Source organism: Hypanus sabinus, chromosome 28 (assembly GCF_030144855.1).
Source record: "Hypanus sabinus isolate sHypSab1 chromosome 28, sHypSab1.hap1, whole genome shotgun sequence".
NCBI lineage: Eukaryota > Metazoa > Chordata > Chondrichthyes > Myliobatiformes > Dasyatidae > Hypanus > Hypanus sabinus.
This window is the reverse complement of record NC_082733.1, coordinates 43,194,906-43,218,512: the sequence shown is the minus strand read 5'-3', so window position 1 is coordinate 43,218,512 and position 23,607 is coordinate 43,194,906. Positions and strand designations below refer to the sequence as shown.

The window sequence follows — 23,607 nt, the reverse complement described above, 5'->3', positions numbered from 1 at the left end:
GAGCTTGTCCCCACTACCATCCTTGGTTATAACAACCTTTAAGTACCTGATGTGTGAACACCAAGCTTGGTACGTGTGACAATTAATCAATATCAAATATCTGTGCCCTTTACTCTTTCCCTGCAACGAAGTTTGAGCAGAGATTTAACAAAGGTGATTCAGATCATCAGTGCCAGGACGAGGCCACCCTCAGGATGGAGGAGCACCACCACATATTTCATCTGGGTTGCCTCCAAACTGATGGAATGAATTTTGATTCCTCCTTCCAGTTTAAAAAAAAAATCCCTCCCCCTCCCCTCTTCTATTCCTCACTCTAGCCTCTTACCTTTTCTCACCTGCTTGCCACCTCCCCTTGGATCCCCTCCTCCTTCCCTTTCTCTCATGGCCTACTCTCCTCTTCTATCAGATTTCTTCCTCTCCAGCCCTTTACCTGGCTTCACCTGTCACTTTCTAGCTAGGCCAATTCCCCTCCCCACACCTTTTTTTATTCTGGTGTCTTCCTTCTTTTCCAGTCCTGAAGGAAGAGTCTTGGCCCGAAGCATTGACTGTTTATTCATTTCCATCAATGCTGCCTAACCAGCTGAGTTCCAGCATTTTGAGTGTGTTGTATATAATCATGATATGTTAGAAGATTATTTTAGAGCGGGGTTCCCAACTTTTCTTGTACTATGGTCCTATACTATTAAGCAGGGGGTCTGTGGACCCCAGGTTGGAAACCCTTGTTTTAGAGAGAAGTTGTCCCTTTAGCAGAGGGTTGAAGAACGGGGCCAGCACAAATTTAAATTGACAAAGCTAAAGATCCAGAGATGATGTGAGGAGAAGCTGCATCAGTCATAATTTTTGAAAAGGAATTGAATAGGCACATGAAAATAGTTTACAGGGCTATTGGAAAACAGGGGAACGGACAGATGGGATTGTTCAGCAAAGAGTTCAGATGAGCTGATCGCTGAAAAGTCTTCAACCCCAACAATAATTCTTTTTGTATCATGTGGAGGATGGAGAAAAGCACTTGCATTTCTTGAGCTTCTGGTCAAGGCCACAGTCAGGTTGGAGGAGCAACTCCTTATATTCCGTCTGGGTAGCCTCCAGCCTGATGGCATGAACATCGATTTCTCAAACTTCTGGTAATGCTTCTTCCCCCCCTTCATAATTCCCAGTTCCCCCTCTCACCTCATCTCTTTACCTGCCCATCACCTCCCTCCAGTGCTGCTCCCCCTTCCCTTTCCTCCCCTGCATGGCCTTCTGTCCTCACCTATCAGATTCTCCCTTCTCCAGCCTTTTATCTCTCTCACCAATCAACTCCCCAGCTCTTTACTTCACCCCCCCCCCCCCCCCCACCCCTGGCTTCACCTATCGCATACTACCTTGTATTTCTTCTCCTCTCCCCCCCCCCCCCCACCTTCTTATTCATAATCTCTTTTCTCCTGGTCATGATAAAGGATCTCGGCCTGAAAAATTGACTGTTTACTCTTTTCCATAGATGCTGCTTGGCCTGCTGCGTTCCTCCAGCATTTTGTGTGTGTTGCTCTGGTTTCCAGCATCTGCAGAGTTTGTCATTTGTATTTCTATGTCTTTTTCATTAGCTCAGGATATCAAGAACTTTATGAATTTTTTTAAAAGTGCTGATTCAGGTGTAATACAATGAACTTGACAATTTCCACACAGAAGCTCCTGAAATGGTATTATTATTGGTAGACACTTGGATGGTGCATAGTCTTTAAATGCTAAGAGATATTATGCTTTTATGTAAGATACAGGACAGTTTATATATCATCTGAGTCATAGAGCACTGCAGTTCAGAAACAGGTCCTTTGGCGTATCTAGTCAGGGCTGAATTATTATTCTGCCTAGACCCATTGGCCTGCATCTGGAATATATTGCTCCATACCCCCTCCCATCCATGTACTGATCCAAACTTCACTTGAGTGTTGCAATTGAACCCACTTCTGCTGACAGCTCATTCTACACTCCATCATCCTCTGACTAAAGAAGTTCCCCCTCAGGTTCCCCTTAAATGTTTCACATTTTGGCATCAGTTGGCATTCCCTGCAAGTTGCAGGCTAATGCATTTTTCTGATTAAGTTGATGGAAGATTATTGGTCAGAGGACAGGCAAATACTTATCCAAGTACTGTGAATGTTACATTTCCTCAGTACTGCACAAGTGTCATCCAGGGTTATGGGATTCAGTCACTGAAGTGGCCTTAGATCCAAAATGTCATCACTGACATCCAGATTATTTAAATTCTGCAGGTTTCCAGCATTTGAAGAATCCAGATTATCTGCTCAGATCGGGAGCACAGGGCAATCAAATTAAACAAGTACAGTGCGTGGAAAGTGGGAGAATGCAAGTTCCATGGATCAAGTTTGATACGTTCCACTGAGCAGTGGCATCAGCACGTACCTGTGTGTAAATTATCCAAACTGAAATATAAATCAGCTGTTTGGGTTTGTTCTGCAGAATGACTTGCTTACCACAGAACAACCTCCAGAAACAGCTCGAGCTGCACTCGGAGAAAGGAGTACAAAATAAGCTTTCACTGGGCAAAAGCAAACAAGGGTATGTAGTTAAAAATATATTAAAACTGTATTTACATCTGACTGTCTTTCATGAATTTCCTGATCATCCCTTACAAGTATTATTTCCCAGTTTGCCGTAAAACAGGAGCATGTCTCCGTACAATAGTGGTCGCCAACCCATCGATCGCGATCAACTAGTCGATCTTTGAGACTTTCCCAGTTGATCCCGAAAAAAAAAGAAAAATAAATAGACAAATACTGTTAAGAGGTTGTTTCCGGGTTGCGGGGTTTTAGTTCCATTCTTTCTGTCCAGTGCGCATGTGTATAGTTCTCCCACACTCCACAGTGTAATTCACTGGTCCCCAACCACCGGGCCACGAGGAAACGCTATGAGTCAGCTGCACTTTACCTCATTCCCTGTCAGCCCACTGTTGAACTTGAACCCACGCGAAGTCATCAGGCGACTAAACGCAGTGATACCCTTGCGCCAGGGATCACCGGTTGCCCTCAGGTGGCCGGCGGGAAGTGCCGTCGCTACTGGCCTGGAGCGCTGCCTCTGAACCTGTTTAGCACACCGAATGTTCATGGGGAACCCGCTGCTAAAATATTCGCAGACAACCTAATTCGGACTCAGCGTTTTGTTAAGCATCAGAGCAGCTACCTCGCTGCGATCTACTGAAACAAACATTTGTCAGCCGATAGATCCTACATGAAGGGCGGGCGGGCACTCTGTCACACTCCCCGCTTGGTTGGCCATGATCTCCGGACTGTGACTGCCGCGGCCCCGGTATGGGGAAAGGGAACCTCCGGCCCTGTCCTCTCACCCCACCCACGACCAGCCACACCTGGCCAAGGCGTATGGCGGCGGGCGGGTGGGAGGCTGAGTTCAGGCCCGGAGGCTATCTAATGAGGCAATGAAGCCCTCAAAACTGCTTCGGTACCCTGAGTCCAAGCACCCAGCACTTAAAGAAGAATCTGCTGAGTTTTCTCAGCGGAAAAAAACATGAGCAAGCGGGACAGAAGCCGAGAGCTGTGAAAACTAGAATAGACTGGACATAAGGAACCTGCTTCGAGTATCACTGTATTCCGGTCATGTTTAACACCCCCGCGCCCCAGTCGGCCGGTCCACAAGAACATTATCAATATTAAACAGGTCCGCGGTGCAAAAAAAGGGTGGGTATTTGGTGTTTATGTATTATTTCTACTTCTGGGTTGCGGGGTTTTACTTCCGGTCTTTTCTGCCCTGGTGCGCATGCGTGTAACTAATTGATGTGGGGTTGATCTTGTCTTTTACTAAGGTCGAGGTAGGAGATCTTGGGCTTAAAAGGTTGGTGACCACTACCGTACAATAATAACATGTAAATCTAATTCATCATTAACAGGGCATTCAAGTTCAAGAAGGTTCCCCCAGGCACTGTTGGAACTCCGAGTCTGCCGCGATTAACCTGCACCGGTGCTCTGAAAGACAGGGATGTGAATGTTTTCAAGCAAGCAACCCTGAGTAAAACTAAATCAGCTCCATGCTCGCCAAAACCTAGTGATCAGCTGCTCAAGATCAATCACTTTCATGAATGTGCCGTCAAGCAGTTGGATGTAACTTCACGATTTGTCTCTCCTTTGGCTGGATCCCCACTGAGGCAAAGTGCAGCAGCTGACCCTGTTTCTAGGAAGTTTGAGCCGGATCAGTCGTTAGGCTCCATTATCAGTCTGGATGACTGGGATGATCTGGATGACTTCGAACCCCCAAAGAAAGAAAAAAGTGATTTGAAATCAACTTTGTCTTCTAGCACCGAGCAGCCAGCACATGAACCTAATAAAGTGAAGCTTTTAAACACTAGTGCATTGACTTCACCCAAAACTGTAAATGGAGGCAGTCTTAATGTGAAGCCAGTCAGTGAGGACCAGAATGCAACCTCTTTGGGGAAGAGCAGCACAGACATCCAGTCACCAAGTCGACTCTGTACAGGATCAAAGCAGGTTAATGACCTTGAAGTCTTCCTGGTCAGCTCCCAGCAGGCTTCCCGCTGTGACAGTGAAGATTCCACCAGGTCTTCCACTCAAAAGAAGATAAGTTCTTCAGGCCCAAGGATTATCTTGAGTGACAATGACTCAGCTGGCAGTGAGGAGGATGCAAAAGAAAAAAGTAAGGATTGGTTATGATTTGCCTAAAATTAATGAATTTGCTTAAGGAGGATGTAGCGACAGGTTAGATAGGCGGGGATATCTGGAAGTGGTGAATGGCTTGCCATTAGAACTCAGACTCTTGTCACTAAGAGTAGGTGATTCGATGCTCTCTCTTGTTGGAAATGGTCTGGGTCTTTGATGAATGGTACTTGTCATTTATCAGGCCAAGTCAGGCAGGCAGTGCAGTGGCTGTGTCTCTTGCTGAGAAGGTGCAGATGGAACTGGATGTAGTGCATTTGTCACTGAGTGTCCCCATTTCTGGCTGTTATCCTTTGTAACTCCAAAACTTTAAACTAATTAAATGAAAAATATAGGAGTCTAAAATGCAAGTTTGACTTTGTGGTTACTTTAAGCGAGGTTAGTACGTATGACATTGTGGCTTCGTGATGAACGCAATTCACGTATTTTTACAAATAATCAAATGAATTATTTAAATGAACAAGAATGCTTAATCAAAAAATATATTTACAATATTACTTAACTACTAATAAAATATTAAATACACAACACCTGTTTTATGGAAATAAGGTAATTAATGGAGACACTGTGAATTGTTTTATTATTAGGATTCATTTTGAGTGGACTAGAACATAAAAGCAGGAATGTATTGCTGAGCGAAGGGTCTTGGCCCGAAACGTCGACAGTGCTTCTCCCTATAGATGCTGCCTGGCCTGCTGCGTTGACAAAGGAAGTCAGAGATTGTATAGCATTAGTTGACAAAGGAAGTCAGAGATTGTATAGCATTGGTTGACAAAGGAAGTCAGAGATTGTATAGCATTAAAGAAAAAGAAGTATGACAGGGCTAAGATGAGTGGGAATACAGATGATTGGGAAAGTTTTAAGGAACAGCAGATTTTAACTAAAAAAGCAATACGGAGAGAAAAAATCAGGTATGAGCTCAGTCTAGCCAGGAATATAAAAGGGGATAGCAAAAGCTTTTTTAGCTATGTGAAGAGAAAGAAGATAGTTAAGAACAATGTTGGCCCCTTGAAGAATGAATTGGGAGAAATTGTTATGGGAAACAGGGAAATGGCAACAGAATTTAATGCGTACTTTAGATCTGTCTTCACCAGGGAGGACACAAGCTATCTCCCAGATGTATGGATGGGCCAGGGTCATAAGATATCAGAGGAATTGAAACAGATTGACATTAGGAAAGAAACTGTGATGAGTAGACTGATAGGACTGAAGGCTAATAAATCCCCGGGTCCAGATGGTCTGCATCCGAGGGTTCTAAAAGAGGTGGCTCAGGAAATTGCGGATGCATTGGTAATCATTTTCCAATGTTCCTTAGATTCAGGATCAGTTCCTGAAGATTGGAGAGTGGCTAATGTTATCCCACTTTTCAAGAAGGGAGGGAAGGAGAAAATGGAGAACTATCGCCCTGTTAGCCTAACGTTAGTCGTGGGGAAGATGCTTGAGTCCATTATTAAGGACGAAATATTGGCATATTTTGATAGCAGTAATAGGATTAGGCCGAGCCAGCATGGATTTACCAAGGGCAAATCATGCTTGACTAATCTGTTGGAGTTTTTTGAGGGTGTAACAAGGGTAAGCCAGTGGATGTAGTGTACCTAGATTTTCAGAAGGCATTTGATAAGGTGCCACATAGGAGATTGGTGAGTAAAATCAGAGCTCATGGCATTGGGGGCAGGGTTTCAACATGGATAGAAAACTGGTTGGCAGATAGAAAGCAAAGGGTAGCAGTGAATGGGTGTTTCTCAGTCTGGCTGGAGGTGACTAGTGGGGTACCACAGGGCTCTGTATTGGGACCACAGCTCTTTACGATTTATGTCAACGATTTAGATGAGGGCATTGAAAACTATATCAGCAAGTTTGCTGACGATACTAAACTGGGTGGCAGTGTGACATGCGAAGAGGACGTTAGGAGAATACAGGGAGACTTGGATAGGCTGGGTGAGTGGGCAGATACTTGGCGGATGTCATTCAAAGTGAATAAATATGAAGTTATACACTTTGGAAGCAGGAACAAGAGGGCAGAGTATTGTCTGAACGGTGTAGAGTTAGGTAAGGAAGAAATGCAAAGAGACCTAGGAATCCTAGTTCATCAGTCAATGAAGGTGAATGAGCAAGTGCAACAGGCAGTGAAGAGGGCAAATGGAATGTTGGCCTTTATTACAAGGGGAATTGAGTGCAAGAGCAAGGATGTCCTTTTGCATTTGTACAGGGCCCTGGTGAGACCACACCTGGAATATTGTGTACAGTTTTGGTCTCCAGGTTTAAGGAAGGACATTCTGGCAATTGAGGAAGTGCAGCGTAGATTCACTAGGTTGATTCCTGGGATGGCAGGGCTGTCTTACGCAGAGAGATTGGAAAGATTGAGCTTGTACACACTGAAATTGAGGAGATTGAGAGGGGATCTGATTGAAACGTTTAAGATAATTAAAGGATTTGATAGGATTGAGGCAGGAAATATGTTCCAGATGTTGGGAGAGTCCAGTACCAGAGGACATGGATTGAGAATAAGAGGTCAGTTATTTAAAACAGAGTTGAGGAAAAACTTCTTCTCCCAGAGAGTTGCGGAGGTGTGGAATGCACTGCCTCGGAAGACGGTGGAGGCCAATTCTCTGGATGCTTTCAAGAAGGAGCTAGATAGATATCTGATGGATAGGGGAATCAAGGGATATGGGGACAAGGCAGGGACTGGGTATGGATAGTGAATGATCAGCCATGATCTCAGAATGGCGGTGCAGACTCGAGGGGCCGAATGGTCTACTTCTGCACCTATTGTCTATTGTTCCATCGGCATTTTGTGTGTGTTGTTTGAATTTCCAGCATCTGCAGATTTCCTTGTGCTAATGTATTGCTGAGGCTTTATAAGGCATTGCTCAAAGTGCATTTGGAGTGTTGGGAGCAGATTTGGTCACCTACCTAAGAAAGGATGTGTTAGCATTGGAAAGGGTCCAGATGAGGTTCAAGAGAATGATTCCAGGAATGAAAAGGTAAAAGCAGGGTTTCCCAGCCTTTTTTATGCAATGGACCCTTACCATTAACCAAGGGGTCCGTGGCTCCCAGGTTGGAAACCCCTAGGTTAATGTGTGAGGAGGGTTTGATGTCTGGACCTGTACTTGCTGGAGTTTAGAAGAATCTCATTGAAACCTGCTGAATACAGAGTGGACATGGAGAGGAAGTTTCCTATAGTGGGGGAGTCTAGGACCTGAGGGCACAGCCTCAGAAGCATGTCCCTTTAGAACAGAGATGAAGAGAAATTTCTTCAGCCAGAGGCTGGTGAATCTGGAATTCGTTGCCACAGACAGCTGTGAAGGCCAAGTCACTGTGGTTCAGAGGGATGATAACTGAGCGATGGTGGATTGGTGGAGCAGACGCGATGGATTTAATTCAGCTCAGGTAGAGGCTGGAGATAGATGGGCTGTATTATTTATTTGTTTCAGTGATGCGGTGTGGAGTTGGCCCTTCTGGGGGGTGGTGGTGGATGGGCTGTATTATTTATTTATCTCAGTGATGTGGTGTGGAGTTGTCCGTCCCGGCGCTTCAAGCCATGCTCTCCCAGAAACCTCACAACCCTGATTAACCCTACGCTGATCACAGGACAACTTACAGTGAATAATTAACTGCCCCAGTAGGTCTTTGGACTGTAGGAGGAAAGAGGAGCTCCTCGAAATACCCTCGTACAGAGACTTCTTACAGAATAATGCTGGAATTGAACTCTGAACTCCAGAATACTCCCAGCTGTAATAGTGTCCTGCTAACCGTGGCGACAACGGACTGCCTGAAGGTCTGTGATCTGTTCCAGGACTTCTGCTCATTTGATTTTCATAAATGGCTTGGATATGGAAATGGAGGGGTGGGTTAGTAAATTTGCAGATGACATGAGGATGGGTGTTGTGGATAGTGTAGAAGGCAACATTGGAACATTGACAAGATCGATAGCTGGGCTGAGGAGTCGCAGACAGAGTTCAATCTGGAAAAGTGTAAAGTAATTCATTGTGGAAAGTCCAGAAAACACTGGAGCAAATTAGGCCATTCAGCCCATCGAGTCTGCTCTGCAATTCCATCATGGCTGATCCCACATCCCGCTCTTCAAGGCAGAGTTCTCAACAGTGCAGAGGAACGGAAGGATCTTGGGGTCCACATCCACAGATCCATCAAATTTGCGCAAGTTGATAGGGTTGTTAAGAAGAAGTATGGTATGTTGTCTTCATTAGACAAGAGATTGAGTTCAATAGCCATAGGGTCATGTAGCTCTATAAAACCCTTGTAGGAGCAGTATTGTGCATTCTGATTTTGGATTAGATTTAGCCGCTACAATTCTGGTCAGACCACACTTGGAGTATTGTGTACAGTTCTGGTCACCGGTCACCTTATTGTAGGAAGGATGTGGAAGCTTTAGGGACACTTCAGAGGACATTGATACCTGGACTAGCGAACAAGTCTTCTGAGGATAGGTTGACTGAGCTCGGGCTTTCTCTTTAGAATGAAGGGGGATGAGAGCTGGCTTGGTAGAGATGTATAAGAAGATAAGAGACATAGATTGAGTGGACAGCCAGAGACTTTCCCAGTGCTAATGGCTAAAATGAATGTCACAGTGGGAATGTACAGCGGCAGGAATTGAACCCTCACCACTGGTGCTGTAAAGTGTTATGTTAACTGCTATGCTACTGTGCCGCCCAGAATTGTATGCAGTTCTCCAGGAGAGACCTTAAAGCCCTTTGCTCATCTACTCCATCTGTTTTGCCATAAGGCCATTCATCTTCCTAACTGCTTGGCTTTACCTGCTTGCTAACTTTCTGTGATTTATGTAGTTGACCTTACAGGTACTGACATCCTTCTAAGCAGCCAGCCACCACTTAATACCATCCACTCAGAGAGCAGCAACCAGGGTCAACCACAGAACGAGGACTGTGAAGTTGATTTTATTCCACCATCCCCCGAAAGTGATCAGATGTCTTTGCCATCCTTCTTCAAATGTCTCAGGTTTGCCTGCACAATCAATTCTATTTTACAGTGTGGAGTGTAAGGGGAGTATTTAATACTATCACTTTCTCTGGGAGTATCTTAAGTAGCAGTAGGTAACATTTTAATAGGCCAGAATTTGGTTGTAAACAAGCAAGTTTAATTATTAGTTTTTTGAAAGCGCAAGCTTTGTGCGACCCTTCCACTTGAATTATAAACTGTTGCAAATATGTTTATATTAATTGTCTAACTAATGCACCTGTGAACCAATCTGAAAAAGGAATAAGTTCAAGTTTATTATCATTCAACTGTATATATGTATACTGCTAAACAAAACAACATTCCTCTGGACAAAGCTGCACAGCATAGTAAATATAACTCACACAACACAAAAAGTAATATTACCATAAATAAATTATCCATCAGTAAAATATCTAATCAGCCAATCATGTGGGAGCAATTCAGTGTGTAAAAAGATGCAGACATGGTCAAGAGATTCGGTTGTTCAAACCAAACATTGGAATGGAGAAGTTTGACTTTGTGGAATGATTGTGGTGCTAGACAGGGTGGTTTGAATATCTTAGAAACTGCTGATTTCCTAGGATTTTAATGCAGAACAGCCTCTAGAGAATACAGAGAAAGGTGTGACAAACAAAAAACATCCAGTGAACAGCAAAATACACTTGGTTAATGAGAGAGGGCAGAGGAGAATATCAGACTGATTCAAGGTGACAGGAAGGTGACCGTAACTCAAGTAACTATGCGTTACGACAGTGATGCGCAGAAGAGCATCTCTAAACACACAATACCTTGGACCTTGAAGTGGATGGGCTGCAGTAGCAGAAGACCATAATCATGCACTTTATGTACAGGAGGTCTATCTCTGCTGAGTGTAGATCTCATTCTGCCCTGGACAATCAATGTGAACAATGTATTTGTTTACTGGAATGAGGCTTGAACCCACAACTCTGTCATTTAGTGGTGAGAGTGCTCCCATGAAAGGTAGTTCAAGTCAGTATCTGTAGCAATTCCTGAGGGATTTTATCTTTGAATAGAAACCTTTCACTGAAATAACCTCTGTCCACAGTGATTCAGCAGAAACTGTGCGTTCTCGAGAGCAATTTGTTTCGTCAACAGATGCACACCCACAAGATGAGGATCATACCATTGGATCATCAAACAGTAGAGTGGATAAAGGTAAGGGTTTTATCCTGTTACTGTCCATTGGTATTCAAAGTTCAAAGTAAACTTATTATCAAAGAACATACATGTCAGCATATACAGTATAACCCTGAAATTCATTTTCTTACAGTTATACTGAATATATCCATAACAGAATAATAACAATGATAGAATCAGTGAAAGATTGATTTTCTTCCATTGTGGTTTTTACTAAGGGAATAAGAATTTTCAAATTGTGGTCAGTTTGTGGTCAGTTTTCAATAATAAATCTAAATTTCAAATGTATTAAATATTGGCATATATCTGCTACGTGCCTCAATTAGGTGTAGGTATTTAATTAATCCTATAACTGGAGCAGTGACCTGTTAACTCAGACTTTTCCATTATGAATCTGGATATTCAATTCAGGAACACTATAATAAAAAAGCAAGGATGTAATGCCGAGTCTTTATAAGGCATTGGTCAGACTGCACTTGGAGTACCTTGAGCAATTCTGGGCTCCTTTTCCAAGAAAGGATTGGAGAAGGTTCACGAGAATGAGGAGTGTTAACTCTGGGCCTATACTCACTAGAGTTTAGAAAATGATGGGCTTTTCTTTGAAGTTATCAAATATTGAAAGACCTGGATAGAGTGGATGTAGAGAGAATGTTTCCTACAGTGGGAGAGTCTCAGACCAAGGTCTAGAATAGAGGGATGTCCTTTTAGAACAGAGATAAGGAATTTCTTTAGCAAGATGGTGGTGAATCTGTGGAGTTTGTTGCCACAGACAGCTATGGCGGTCAAGATCATTGGTAAATTTAAAGTGAAGGTTGATAGGTTTTTCCATTAGTAAGGGTGTCAAAGGTTATAGGGAGAAGGCAGAATGGGGTTGGGGGAATAATAAATTAGCCATGATCAAATGATGGAGCAGACTCCTGTATCTTATGTTGTTATCAGGATTTATAAAAGACTAGATTAAATCTGCATATTTTTCCTTTGTGAGTGAGGCGACACCAGCTCTTGACTGCAATGTATGACTGAAAGTGGCTGCTACTAATAAATCCAATGAGTTCAACTGAAACTGCTCCTCCACTGTTGAAGAATGATAAGAACTACATGAATGTGGAATAGAGGAACAGGCTGTTTTCCATCGGGCTCATATGAAAACTTGGCTCATTGCCAGCCACACTAACAGCCACAGGACTAAGTGGTGAGAAAGCCACCTTTCGTAAGCGATATCCATCTAGGGCCAACATGATTTGGGGTTCAATCAAGCAGGAACTTCATGATGTTCCAATTAAAGAAACCTCTATTTGAGCTTATGCTGTGTAAATACTGCCCATACACAATTGTTGACTGGCACAAAATAACAGATCATATGCTGCATAAAATCATCTCTTTGGAGTGTGCATAGCAGTAAAAATCTTAATCAGGGCATTGCATATACAGTGCCTATAAAAAGTATTCACCCTCGCCCCCCCCCCCCCCCCCAAGAAGTTTTCATGTTTTATTGTTTTACAGTGGATTTAATTTGGCTTTTTTTGATACTGATCAACAGAAAAAGACTTTCGTGTGAAAGTGAGAACAGATCTCTACAAAGATATCGAAATTAATTACAAACATAAAACACAAAATAATTGATTGCATAGGTATTCACTGCCTTTAATATGATGCACCAATTGGTTTTAGAAGTCTCAATTAGTTAAATGGAGATCACCTGTGTGCAATCAATTGTAGTAAAAATACATCCGCATCTAGAAGGTCCAACTGCTAAATATTGATAAATGTAAAGGAGCATTTAATATCCTTAGGTGTCTACGTGGGTATTCTTGGGGTTCTACACAAAAATCTCTGTTGACCATTTATATTTGTTTAATTAGATCTGTACTTGATTGTGGCTGTATGGCTTATGGATCAGCTTCATCTTCAAATATAAAATGTTTGGATGGGATGCAAGCTCAGGCTTTCAGACTGTGTTGTGGTGCAGTCAGGTCGTCTCCTTTCTCAGCTTTACTGGTTGATATGGGAGAATTACCTTTACAGTTGTGGAGGTTGAAGGTGATGTTAACATACTGGATTAATTTGAGGGGACAGAGAAATGATTACCCTGTTAAAAGTGTATTGGAAGACAGTTGGGAGGATCACAAGAAGAGTGTTTTTGGTTTTGGGTGGCTGGGTTCTTATCATGCTCGGAATATGTGTTTGCTAGATTATGCAATATGTCCCACTGTAACTCTCATAGTAATCCCACCTTGTTTTTTCCCAATGACTAGTTGATTTTAAGTTACGTTATTTAATGAAATGGATCCTATTATGCCTGAGACACTGTTGGATAATGGCCATTAGGAAAGACACCTTTATAGAATACGTAAAACTGTTGGATTGATGGGAGAAGGTGGTAAACAAGAAGGGAAAGAATTATATTGACTTGAATTAGGCATACTGTGCTTTATTATTTCTTGAGTCTTACTGGAAAACATCACTCTGGGGTGTGTAGCTTTCATCATTATGAAGCAGCTAAATATCCTTTTACAATGTGAAACATACAAGGTTGAAATAAATCAAATGTAGGCTTCACTACTATCTTTAGAGGTTGATGGTTTCCAGATTTTCATTTAAAGACTTTAAGTTATGGAAGTGACTTTAATTTAATTCACAATTTTGCCTTTCATTATTTACAATCTATAGGGCTTTTACTAAATACTGATTGAAGGGGTGACTAATTATGCAATCAATTTTTTGTGTTTAATAGTTGTAATAAATTTAGACCAATCTGTAGAAATTTGTTTTCACTTTGACATGAAAGAGTCTTTTCTGTCGCTCTGTGTCAAAAAAGCCAAATTAAATCCACTGTGATTCAATGTTGTAAAACAATAAAACATGAGTTTTATTTTATGGAAAACCAGCAGTTGCCCAAGCTGCAAGTCTCCCCTCTCCACGCTACCAATGTTGTCCAAGGGAAGGGCATTAGGACCCATACAGCTTGGCATTGGTATCGTCACAGAGCAATGTGTGGTTAAGTACCTTGCTCAAGGTCACACACACAACCTCAACTAAGGCTCGAACTAGCGATCTTCAGATAACTAGACAACTGCCTTAACCACTTGGCTGCGCGCACACACGTGTGTGTATGTGTGTGTGCGCGCAAATAATTGAACAAAAAATAGTGAGGTAATGTTTATAATTTCATGGTCCATTCAGAAATCAGATGGTGGAAGAGAAGAAGCTGTTCCTAAAACATTGAGTGTGTGTCTTTAGGTTCCTTTACCTCTACCTTGATGGTAGCAATGAGAAGAGGACATGTCCTGGATGATGGGAGTCATTAGCGCTGGCATCACCTTTTGAAGGTGTCCTCGATACTGGTGAGGCTAGTGCCCGTAATGGACCTGACTGAATTTACAACTTTCTGCAGCCTTTTCCGATTCTGTGTAGTTCGTCCCTTTCATACCAGATAGTAATGCAACCAATTAGAATGCTCTCCATGGATTGTGAGGAACATTAGCCCTGGAATTAATGTGTCTGAATGGTCCGCTTTTGTTTTTGTTTATTCCTTAATGGCAAACGAAGAATAAAACTGCAATGGGAATAGAAACCAATAACTAAAAGATTTAGCAATGGCCTCAAACTGCAACCTCATCAAGTTAACATAACGTCTCTACTCCTAAACTTGATGAAAGCCAACATGCTAAATGCTGCCTTCACTGTGCACTGTACATCCAGGTCCCTCTGTTCTACAACACTCATTAGCACCCAGCCATTCACTGTACAAGTCTGGCCTGGTTTGACTGTCCAAAATATCTCCTGAAAGACAGCATCTCTGATAGTGCAGCATCTCCAAGGGATTTCACTGATAGTGTCAGTCTGAATTTTTATACTTAGTGTTCTGGAGTAGGGTCTAGACATTTTGTATGATTCCAAGTTATATGCCAAGCCATTGCTGACACTGGAAAAAAGGCAATTCAAGTTAAAGATATTAACTGACGAATGAAGGATGTGGTACTTTTTGATAAACATGCAAAAGGGAGTTTCTAGAAATGCATCCTACTAAAAATGATGACCTCTTGTGGGATTGATTATTACGTTGTAGGCATTCTCCAGACTTGCGTAGTAAGTTAGAGAGGCTCTAGTGATTTGTGTGCATTAGGTGTATATCTAAACATGTAGAGTGTGAAGCTGTCTTTAAAGAGATGCTGACTTTGTCCATTTTATAGGCAGTTCGATGGGGTACAGCAAGCAACTGATCCAAGTGATGGAAGATATCTGTACCTTGGTTGACCAGATCCCTGTGAGTGAGCTGCAGGTTTTGTCTTGTGCCAGTCAGCTGCTTCAGCAGAGAGCACTCCGGTAGGTGCTGACTCCGTGTATTCAAGTTCAACATCCATTCCTCTGTACTTGCACAGCTGAACATTCCAAAACCCCTCTGTCCCTCTTTCCATCTTTTTCCACAATCAGAACTATTGCTTATTTATTCCCTGTTCACTCTCCTCTCCGATACTTGCTAACTGACGTTGGTCAGTTACACTGTGTTCACCTCCCTCCATGGTCTTATTACCCTCTTTCTCCATAAATTCCTGCAGCCTTCTGAGTTCCCTCTACTACTTCAATTGATCTTCTTTTTATTCTGTCACTCACACCTTTGCCCCTCCATTTTTTTTATCTTAACTCCTCTCTCTCCTTGCGGTAGTGTAGGGACAGCAAAGTAGTATAGTGGTTAGTGTAGCACTATTACAGTGCTTAGTTGTAAGATTAGGGTTGAATTCCCACTGCTGCTGTAAGGAGTTTGTACCTTCTCCCATGAACATGTAGGTTTCCTCTGGGTGCTCTGGTTTCCTCCCACAGTTCAAAAATGTGTGCTTTAGGGTTAGAGAGTTGTGGCCATGCTGTGTTGTTGCAGGAAGCATAGTGACACCTGTGAGATGCCCCCAGCACAATCCTCGCTGATTTGATTTGAAGCAAGCAATGCATTTCACTCTGTTTCGATGTACATGTGACAAATAAAGCATATCTTTCATTTTTCCCTCCATTTCATCCAAGATTTGGTCATCTAGTCTGAGATTCCATGAGGAAAAACAGTAGGGAAATTAAAGTACAACCAGTGATAGATGACAAATATGTGAGAATTAAATAGCATCTGCAAAGAGAATCTGGGTTAATTTCTCAGGAAGAAGAACATCGGCGTGCTGCCAACATGTTGAAGTCTTTCCAACATTTTTGTTTTTGTTTTAATTTTAGCTTTCCAGCATCAGCAGTTTTATGAATTTCAGAGATCAAAAGCAGGCTGATTGCAGAAATTTCAAAGTAAAAAGTGAAAGTAAAAAGTGGGGGGAGAGTGGTGGGAAGGGAAGCAAAAGCATGAGATGAGATTGGCAGCGGAAGTGAAAGAGAATCCAAAAGGCTAGTAATTCTGATTCGTATAATCCTCATGTTCGAATCTCATTCCGAAGAAAACTGCTATTTTTATACAGAATTGGCTCATCAGTTACAGATATTGATCATTGTATATGTTTGAATTCCTTACTTGCACAATCAAGACTTCAAGTAGACAGTTGATGATATTTTGAAGTTAGTAAAGACAATGGAGCCTGGAGTATGTTTCACATCCTTCTGTTATCTTGTCTTTTATTGTGCAAAGGGACACTATGTTTGAGGGTGACCTTGCTGGAAAAGTCTCACCACAGGTGCTTCACTCATTTGGCTTAAGTACACATTGCTGCAGTCACCCCAGTCTATCTCGTCTATAGTACGAAGTAGTCTCTCACTGCAAAGGTCTAACTGACTACAACTATCCCAAGCTGATCTTGTTTTAACCTTTTGTCTTTCTGCAACTTGTATACCTACATTTCAGTAGTGACTTAACTTCAAAACTTACCCATCATCCCTTTCCTCATCTGATTCCACCAACTGCCTGTCAGCTCCTGCTTCACCCTTGCACCTCACAGCATCTTGTTAGCCATCTCCTCCTCAGCCATTGACTCCATAGGTTCAGAGTTCCTCCAGCAGTCCTGCCACAGGAAAGAAGCACCCATCATCCAGGACCCCCTCCCACCCAGACCGTGCCCTTTTCCCACTGTTACCATCGGACAGGAGATAAAGGAACACTACCAGATTCAGGAACAGTCATTACCCTTCTACCATCAGGCTTCTGATTTAGTGTGGATAGCTTCATTCTCCACTACTCTTTTTTAGTTTTTGTTAGGATTGTTGTCTTTCTTTCATTTACTTGTATGGTTTTCTGTATTTTATGTCTATCTGGAGAAGAGACAATTCTCAGATTTGTATTCTGCATATATACTTTGACAATAAAATGAACCTTTGAACTGATTTCACGACTCTACAATTCATGTTCTAAGCAGAATTAGATTTATTTTGCACATTGGTTCTTTGTCTTTGTTAATGTATAGTTTTTCACAGATTCTGTTTTTTTTTAAATTTTCCTTTAATTGCCGCAAGAAATGCTAGTATATGGTGACATATGCATACTTTGATAATAGATTCACTTCGTTTTATTTTGCTCCAGATCCCCTGTATCCACTGGCTTTTGTATCTTCAAATTAAATATGCTGATGCCATACATGCTCAGGAAGGAAATCCAAAGATAGCAAGGCTGCTAGTTTGGGGTGGGTGGATGTGTGGGTGAGTGGGAGCTGTGGCCTCAGAGACTGGAGTTTGTTTCAGTTGTATAAAGGGGCTCTGCATAGAGTCTCACTGCACAGAGTAGATGTCACCTGAACTGTTCCCCCTTCCCCCCACCCCCATCAAAGTAAGGGCACTTTGTTTCTTCATTGTATATCATTGACTAACTAAGAATTGTTATTATCTTTCTAGGAAGAAGCTCTTGGCTGATCAGAACGAAACACGGAAATTACCAAACAGGGATATTGTCAAGGTTGCTTCCTGGCCAGTACAGAACTCTTTAAGAAATGATAACTCTATCAATTCAGTTCCTCCTGTTCACATCTATTCAAGCCAGGGACGGTGTTCTCCAAAAACATTTACATTTAGGAAATCTTGCCCAAACACCTCAACCCTTCCCGTGGATAACTTTCTTAGTGAGGCAGATTTCTTTGCACTGGATGAAACTTCGACACAAACTGGCACAAGTGTGCACTCGACTCCTGCCACTGGGAGCATGCAATGTTTCCAAAGAAGCAAGCTTGATCTTTCGGTAGGGAAGAGTAAAACCTCCCCCTCGACTACCAGCCAGTACAAGTATTCTCCTTCTGCTGATGTCTTGAACAGATCCACTAATAGAGATGTCAGAAGCGAGGCAGATGGATGGCCACCAGTCTCTACTGAAAGCAGGGTTGCTTCTCATAATCAGAGGCTACCCAGCGTGCAGGGCAAGAATCACAGCGCTGATGGGGAGCCGGTACTGGATGATGGCTTTGACATTGATAACTTTGACATTGATGATTTAGAAGAAGAAACTGAGTGTTTTGTGCATTCTACAAGTGGTCCTTCATCCAGTGTTACATCCAATGTCCTCCCCATCCGGGAAGGAGGGTCCAAAAAGTCGTGGGAGAAGAGAATCCCACCACAAGATGTTAATGTCAAATCTCAAACCACGCTATGCCCCACAGGTAATCAGTGAACTCGCTGTGCTTAATAGAATCCAAGATCTCTACGGTAGTGTAGCAGTTAGAGCAATGCTTTAACAGTGCAAGTGATCACCAATCAGGGTTCAGTTGCTGCTGCTGTCTGTAAGGAGTTTGTCCGTTCTCCCTGTGACTGTGTGGGTTTCCTCTGGGTGCTCCAATTTCCTCCCACATTCCACAAGGATGTGCAGTTAGTTGTGTCCATGCTATGTTGATGCTTGAAGTGTGACGATACTTCAAAGTTCAAAGTAAAATCTATTATCAAAGTACATGTATGTCACCATATGCAACCTTGAGATTCATTTTTCTGTCGGTATACTCCCCAAATCTATAGGATAGATAACAGAATCAATAAAAAATCAACCAGAGTGCAGAACACAACAAACTGTGCAAATGTAAATATAAATAAATAGCAATAAATATTGAGAACATGAGATAAAGTGTCCTTAAAGTAAGATAATTGGGAACATTTCAATAATGGAGCAAGTGACTGGTTATCAGCTTCCATTCAAGAGCCTGATAGTTGAGGGGTATAACTGTTCTTGAACCGAGTGGTGTGAGTCCTGAGGCTCTTGTACCTTCTATCTAATGGCAGCAACAAAAAGAGAGCATGACCTGGGTGATGGGGATCTCTGATAGTTGAGGGGTATAACTGTTCTTGAACCGAGTGGTGTGAGTCCTGAGGCTCTTGTACCTTCTATCTAATGGCAGCAGCAAAAAGAGAGCATATCCTGGGTGATGGGGATCTCTGATAGTTGCTGCTCTCCTATGACAGTGTTTCATGTAGATGTGGTCAGTGGTTGGGAAGGCTACCCAGCATGTCCTCAGACTGTGTTGGCCATTCATGCAAACAACCCATTTCACAGTATGTTTTGATGTTCATATGTGACAAGTAAAGCTGATCTTTAATCTTTGAGTACTTTAACTATGTTTGGGATCTTCTTAAGCACATCACCCCTACTGGAGCATAGGTTGCTGTCAGTAACTCGCCAGGGGTCCTCTGTCCTGAGCTGATTGAAGGTTGATTTGCCCTCTGGCTTCTGCTTTCATCACATGACTTCATACATCTTCTAGTTGAAGATCTTCCTCTTGCAGGAATGAGGTGTTTGGCACTTCTGTTGGTGTTACTGGAGCTCTGGGGTTTTATGTGTTGGGGTTGCTAGCCCCGCGACCAACTCTCCTTTCGCAGCCGGTGGAGTTAAGTTGCATCTTCCCAATTCTTTCTCTTTTTAATCAGAGTTTGTTCATGTTGAGCGGAGACCCATTGCTACCAGCAGACATCTGCTACCTTGTCCAATTGCCACTGCAGCTGATGCAGAGCTTTGCACGGTGACCGTATTTAAACTTGCTTTCAGTGTTAGCGATAATCTGTCTTTGGCTATCCTGATTAAAGTTGTACTTCAGATCTGGTACAACTGAACATCAAATCCATTTGCTGTTTGGTATTAAGTACAGACCAGCATGGGCAAGGATAGGGGAATGTTACACATAGAATGTCACAGCATAGTACAGGCCCTTTGGCCCATTATGTTGTGCCACTCTTTTAACCTACTCTAAGATCAGTCTAGCCATTCCCTCCTATATAGCCCTCCATTTTCAACCACCAGCCTGAGCTCACTCAATCATCTTTTTATGGAATATCCTTTTGCAAGTAGTTTGTTTTAAACTGTATTTCAATCCTGAAATTGCCATACCTGTACTTGGATTTGAGTGGTCTTTACATTTGCAATTAAGTAACTACAAAGCTGCCATACCTTATCCTTTTGAGATTAATATTTGAGAATTCCTAAATTTGATCTGTCTTTTCCAATGCCCTGCCAGGCATTGCCACCAATTGCAGTGAGTAAACAGTGACAGCTTTCTCTGCAGTCCAATGAATTTTTCATTCCTTTCAGAATCATAATCAGGTTTAATATCCCTGGCACATGTCATGAAATTTGTTGTTTTGCAGCGGCAGTACATTGCAATACATAATAATAAAGCACTATAAATTACAATAAGAATATATTTTTAAAAATTAAATAAGTAGTGCAATAAGAAAGGGGGAAAAATAGTGTTCATGGTTCATGGGTTCAGTGTCCATTCAGAAAACCTCCTCCTCGATGGTAGCAATGAGAAGCCGGCACGTCCTGGGTGCTGGGGGTCCTTGATTATGGATATCACCTTTTTGAGGCATCGCCTTTTGAAGGTGTCCTAGATGCTGGGGAGGCCAGTGTCCATGATGAAGCTGGCTGAGTTTACAACTTTCTGCAGCTTATTCTGATCCTGTGTAGTGGCCCCTCCATACCAAGCATTGATGCAACCAGTTAAAATGCTTTCCACAGTACATCTGTAGAAATTTGTGAGTGTCTTTGATGACATACAAATTCTCCTCAAACTCTTAATGAAATATAGCTGCTGTTGCGCCTTCTTTGTAATTGCTTCAACACGTTGGGCCCAGGATCGATCCTCAGAGATGCTGATGCCCAGGAACTTGACACTGCTTACCCTTTCCACTTCTGACCCTCACTCTGGTTTATCAGTTGGTGCCTTTGCCTATTAAACTATCCAGGTGTTGGATTGATACTTAACTGGAATGGTCCTCCGAGATTCCAGGTTTAGTGTAGTAGTTTGAATTGTGTAGAACATGAGAAGATGAAGATTAGCTTTATTTGGTACATTAATATTGAGACATCTAGTGACATATGCCATTTTTCGTCAACAACCAACACAGTCTGGGATGTGCTGGGAGCAGCCCGCAAATGTTGTCATGCTTCCATGCCAATGTAGCATGCCTGTAACTCGCTAAACATAACCTTAGCGGGTTTAGGGGATCCTTGAGTGTCACCAGACCAAGGACCTCTCTCCAGCGTCCAGCACTGGATTGTTTACTTGGAGATGCAGCACAGTAACAGGCCTCTCCAGCCCAAAGAGTGAACAGTTCAATTATACCCATGTGACCAATTAACCTACTGACCCATATGTCTTTGGAATGTGGGAGGAAGCTGCAGAACCTGGAGGACATCTTGGGGAGAACGTACAAACTCCTTACAGACAGCGGCAGGAATCGAACCCCATTTGTTGTGCTACTGTGCCGCCTCAAGAGTGAGGGCAAGAGGAAAGTGCTGGAGAGTGTAGTGAGCAGCTAGTGACTCCTGTCAAAAAATGAAATGTCAATGGGAGTGTGGCATGAGGGCAACATGTGAGTGTGGAATTGTCATCTGATATTTATGGATTTACTTTGAAAGTAAAGCTATCTCTGATTCTGTTTAAAAAAAAAACCTGCAGTAATTTACAATTTTAAAGTGTTTTTTTCTCTAGGTGTTGTGATATTCTTGAGAGAGTGTCAAAGACGAGCAGTATGGCATCAGGCAAACAAGTGAAATCACTCTTCAACTTCATTCATTACTTGACCTTCATGTAGTACTTTTTCAATAGATCTCTGTAGTACTGTCAAATCATTATACCTTGCTACATAGGAGGAGTCCATTTGACCTATTGTGCTTATTATGCAGTTTCTTTCAAAGAGCTTTCCAATTTCACATCAAACCTCAGCCTTTTATCTGCAAAGATGACACTTCAAATATGTATCAAATTGTGTTTTGAGTGTTCCTCTTAATTTGACCTCATAACTTTTTCAGGCATTGGAAGCTTTAGAGAGGGTGCAGAGGTGATGTATCCGGACACTGCCTGGATTGGAGAGTGTGCCTTATGAGAGTAGATTGAACGAGCTAAGGTTTTTCCTCTGGAGTGAGGTGGGAGGAGAGGTATGGAATTGTATAAGATGATAAGAGGCAGCCAGAGACTTTTTAACCATGTAGCAATGACTGATACAAAAGAGCATAATAAGGTGATTGGAGAGAAGTACTCAAAGTGGTAGGTGCATGGAACACTCTGCCAGGGTGGTGGTTGAAGAGGGTACATTAGGGGCTTTTAAGAATCTCTGAGATAGGCATGTGAATGATAGGAAAATGGAGGTCTATGTAGGAGGAATGCATTAAATTGTATTTTGGAGTAAAAACCTCCAGTAATCAGCACAGCATTGTGGGGTGAAGGGCCTGTACTGTCCAGTACTGTTCTATGTTTCTATATACCGAGTTTCAGATCTTTGCAGCCCCTTATTGAAGAGATATTTCTTCATTCCTCTGTAACTGCACCTTTATGAATTCTGGCTACAACTGTTTCCAAAGTTTCCAATTTCTCCTTTATTTCATCCAAATCTTTAGGATTTTGACTATCTTTGATACATCTCAATTTTCTTTGTAGTTTTTTAAATCACCAAACTCTTCCCAAGTTACAACCACTGTACACTTTCCAGAGCTTTGACATAATTTCCCAAGGTAGTCGGAATGGCGTACAGTGGTCCAGTTTTCTATTTCATAGTCTGAGATTTTCCCATGTGGTTTTATAACAGCGTGGACAATTTGCTCTAAAAAGTTTAATGCTTTATGTTCATTCCATGCCCCTTTATTTCTTCACCAGCTGAAAAATTCCAAGTTAGATTCTTTGTCCCAATGTGTAGTTTTACATATACTTAGAGATTAGATTTGTCATATGTATTTCAAAGCAAACAGTGAAAAGCATCATTTTGAGTCAACAAACAATGCAGTCTGAGGATGTGTAAGGGCAAGTGTTGTCATGCTTCCGGTGCCAATATGCATCCCCATAACCTCCTATACTTCTTTGGAATTTAGAATGAATGTACTAACTCCTTACGGACAGTGGAGGAAATTGAACCCAGATCAGTGATCTTAACCATTATGTCACTCAGCTGCCCCCTATTAAATTGTATTTGCTGATGCATCTGCTGATTCTGCCAATTTGGCAATAGTCTCCTGCAGTTTGTTCCTATCCTATTCGTTATTTTCTAGGCTGCAGAGGTTCAAGATCAGAGAGGGAGAGTGTGTGTGTGAGAGAGTGAGTGACAGCAAGGTGCCTCTTTAGAATAAATAATGACATTGAGTTTACTTTTTTCCATCAGGGTCTTCCAGTGAGAGGCGGCTCTCCGAAGACCCAGCTCTGGAACGTTTCCGAGGCTACCACTTCCCACATTCCAAAGAGATGATGCGGATTTTCCACAAGAAATTTGGGCTGCACCATTTCCGAACCAATCAGCTGGAAGCAATTAATGCAGCGCTGCTGAATGAAGATTGCTTTGTTCTGATGCCCACTGGTACGTTGCTGAGGTAGATCAAGCAAACGCCTTAAATAGCTCACTTCATGATGGCTTTTTA

The 23,607-nt window shown here is 42.3% G+C and overlaps 1 protein-coding gene across 2 annotated transcripts in view; it reads left to right on the top strand.

Moving 5' to 3' along the window:
- Positions 1 to 23,607, top strand: part of blm (BLM RecQ like helicase) — a 94,776-nt gene that overhangs the window by 1,345 nt on the left and 69,824 nt on the right. The window contains exons 2-8 of one of the 2 annotated variants that reach the window (XM_059953059.1): positions 2,253 to 2,559; positions 3,902 to 4,662; positions 9,488 to 9,659; positions 10,726 to 10,835; positions 15,011 to 15,143; positions 17,625 to 18,379; positions 23,355 to 23,546. In XM_059953059.1, the coding sequence (XP_059809042.1) occupies positions 2,462 to 2,559; positions 3,902 to 4,662; positions 9,488 to 9,659; positions 10,726 to 10,835; positions 15,011 to 15,143; positions 17,625 to 18,379; positions 23,355 to 23,546 (2,221 nt within the window). In that variant the 5' untranslated portion in view covers positions 2,253 to 2,461. Of the gene's footprint in view, positions 1 to 2,252; positions 2,560 to 3,901; positions 4,663 to 9,487; positions 9,660 to 10,725; positions 10,836 to 11,930; positions 12,010 to 15,010; positions 15,144 to 17,624; positions 18,380 to 23,354; positions 23,547 to 23,607 lie in introns of those variants that run through there. The other variant, XM_059953060.1, reaches the window with a different exon arrangement.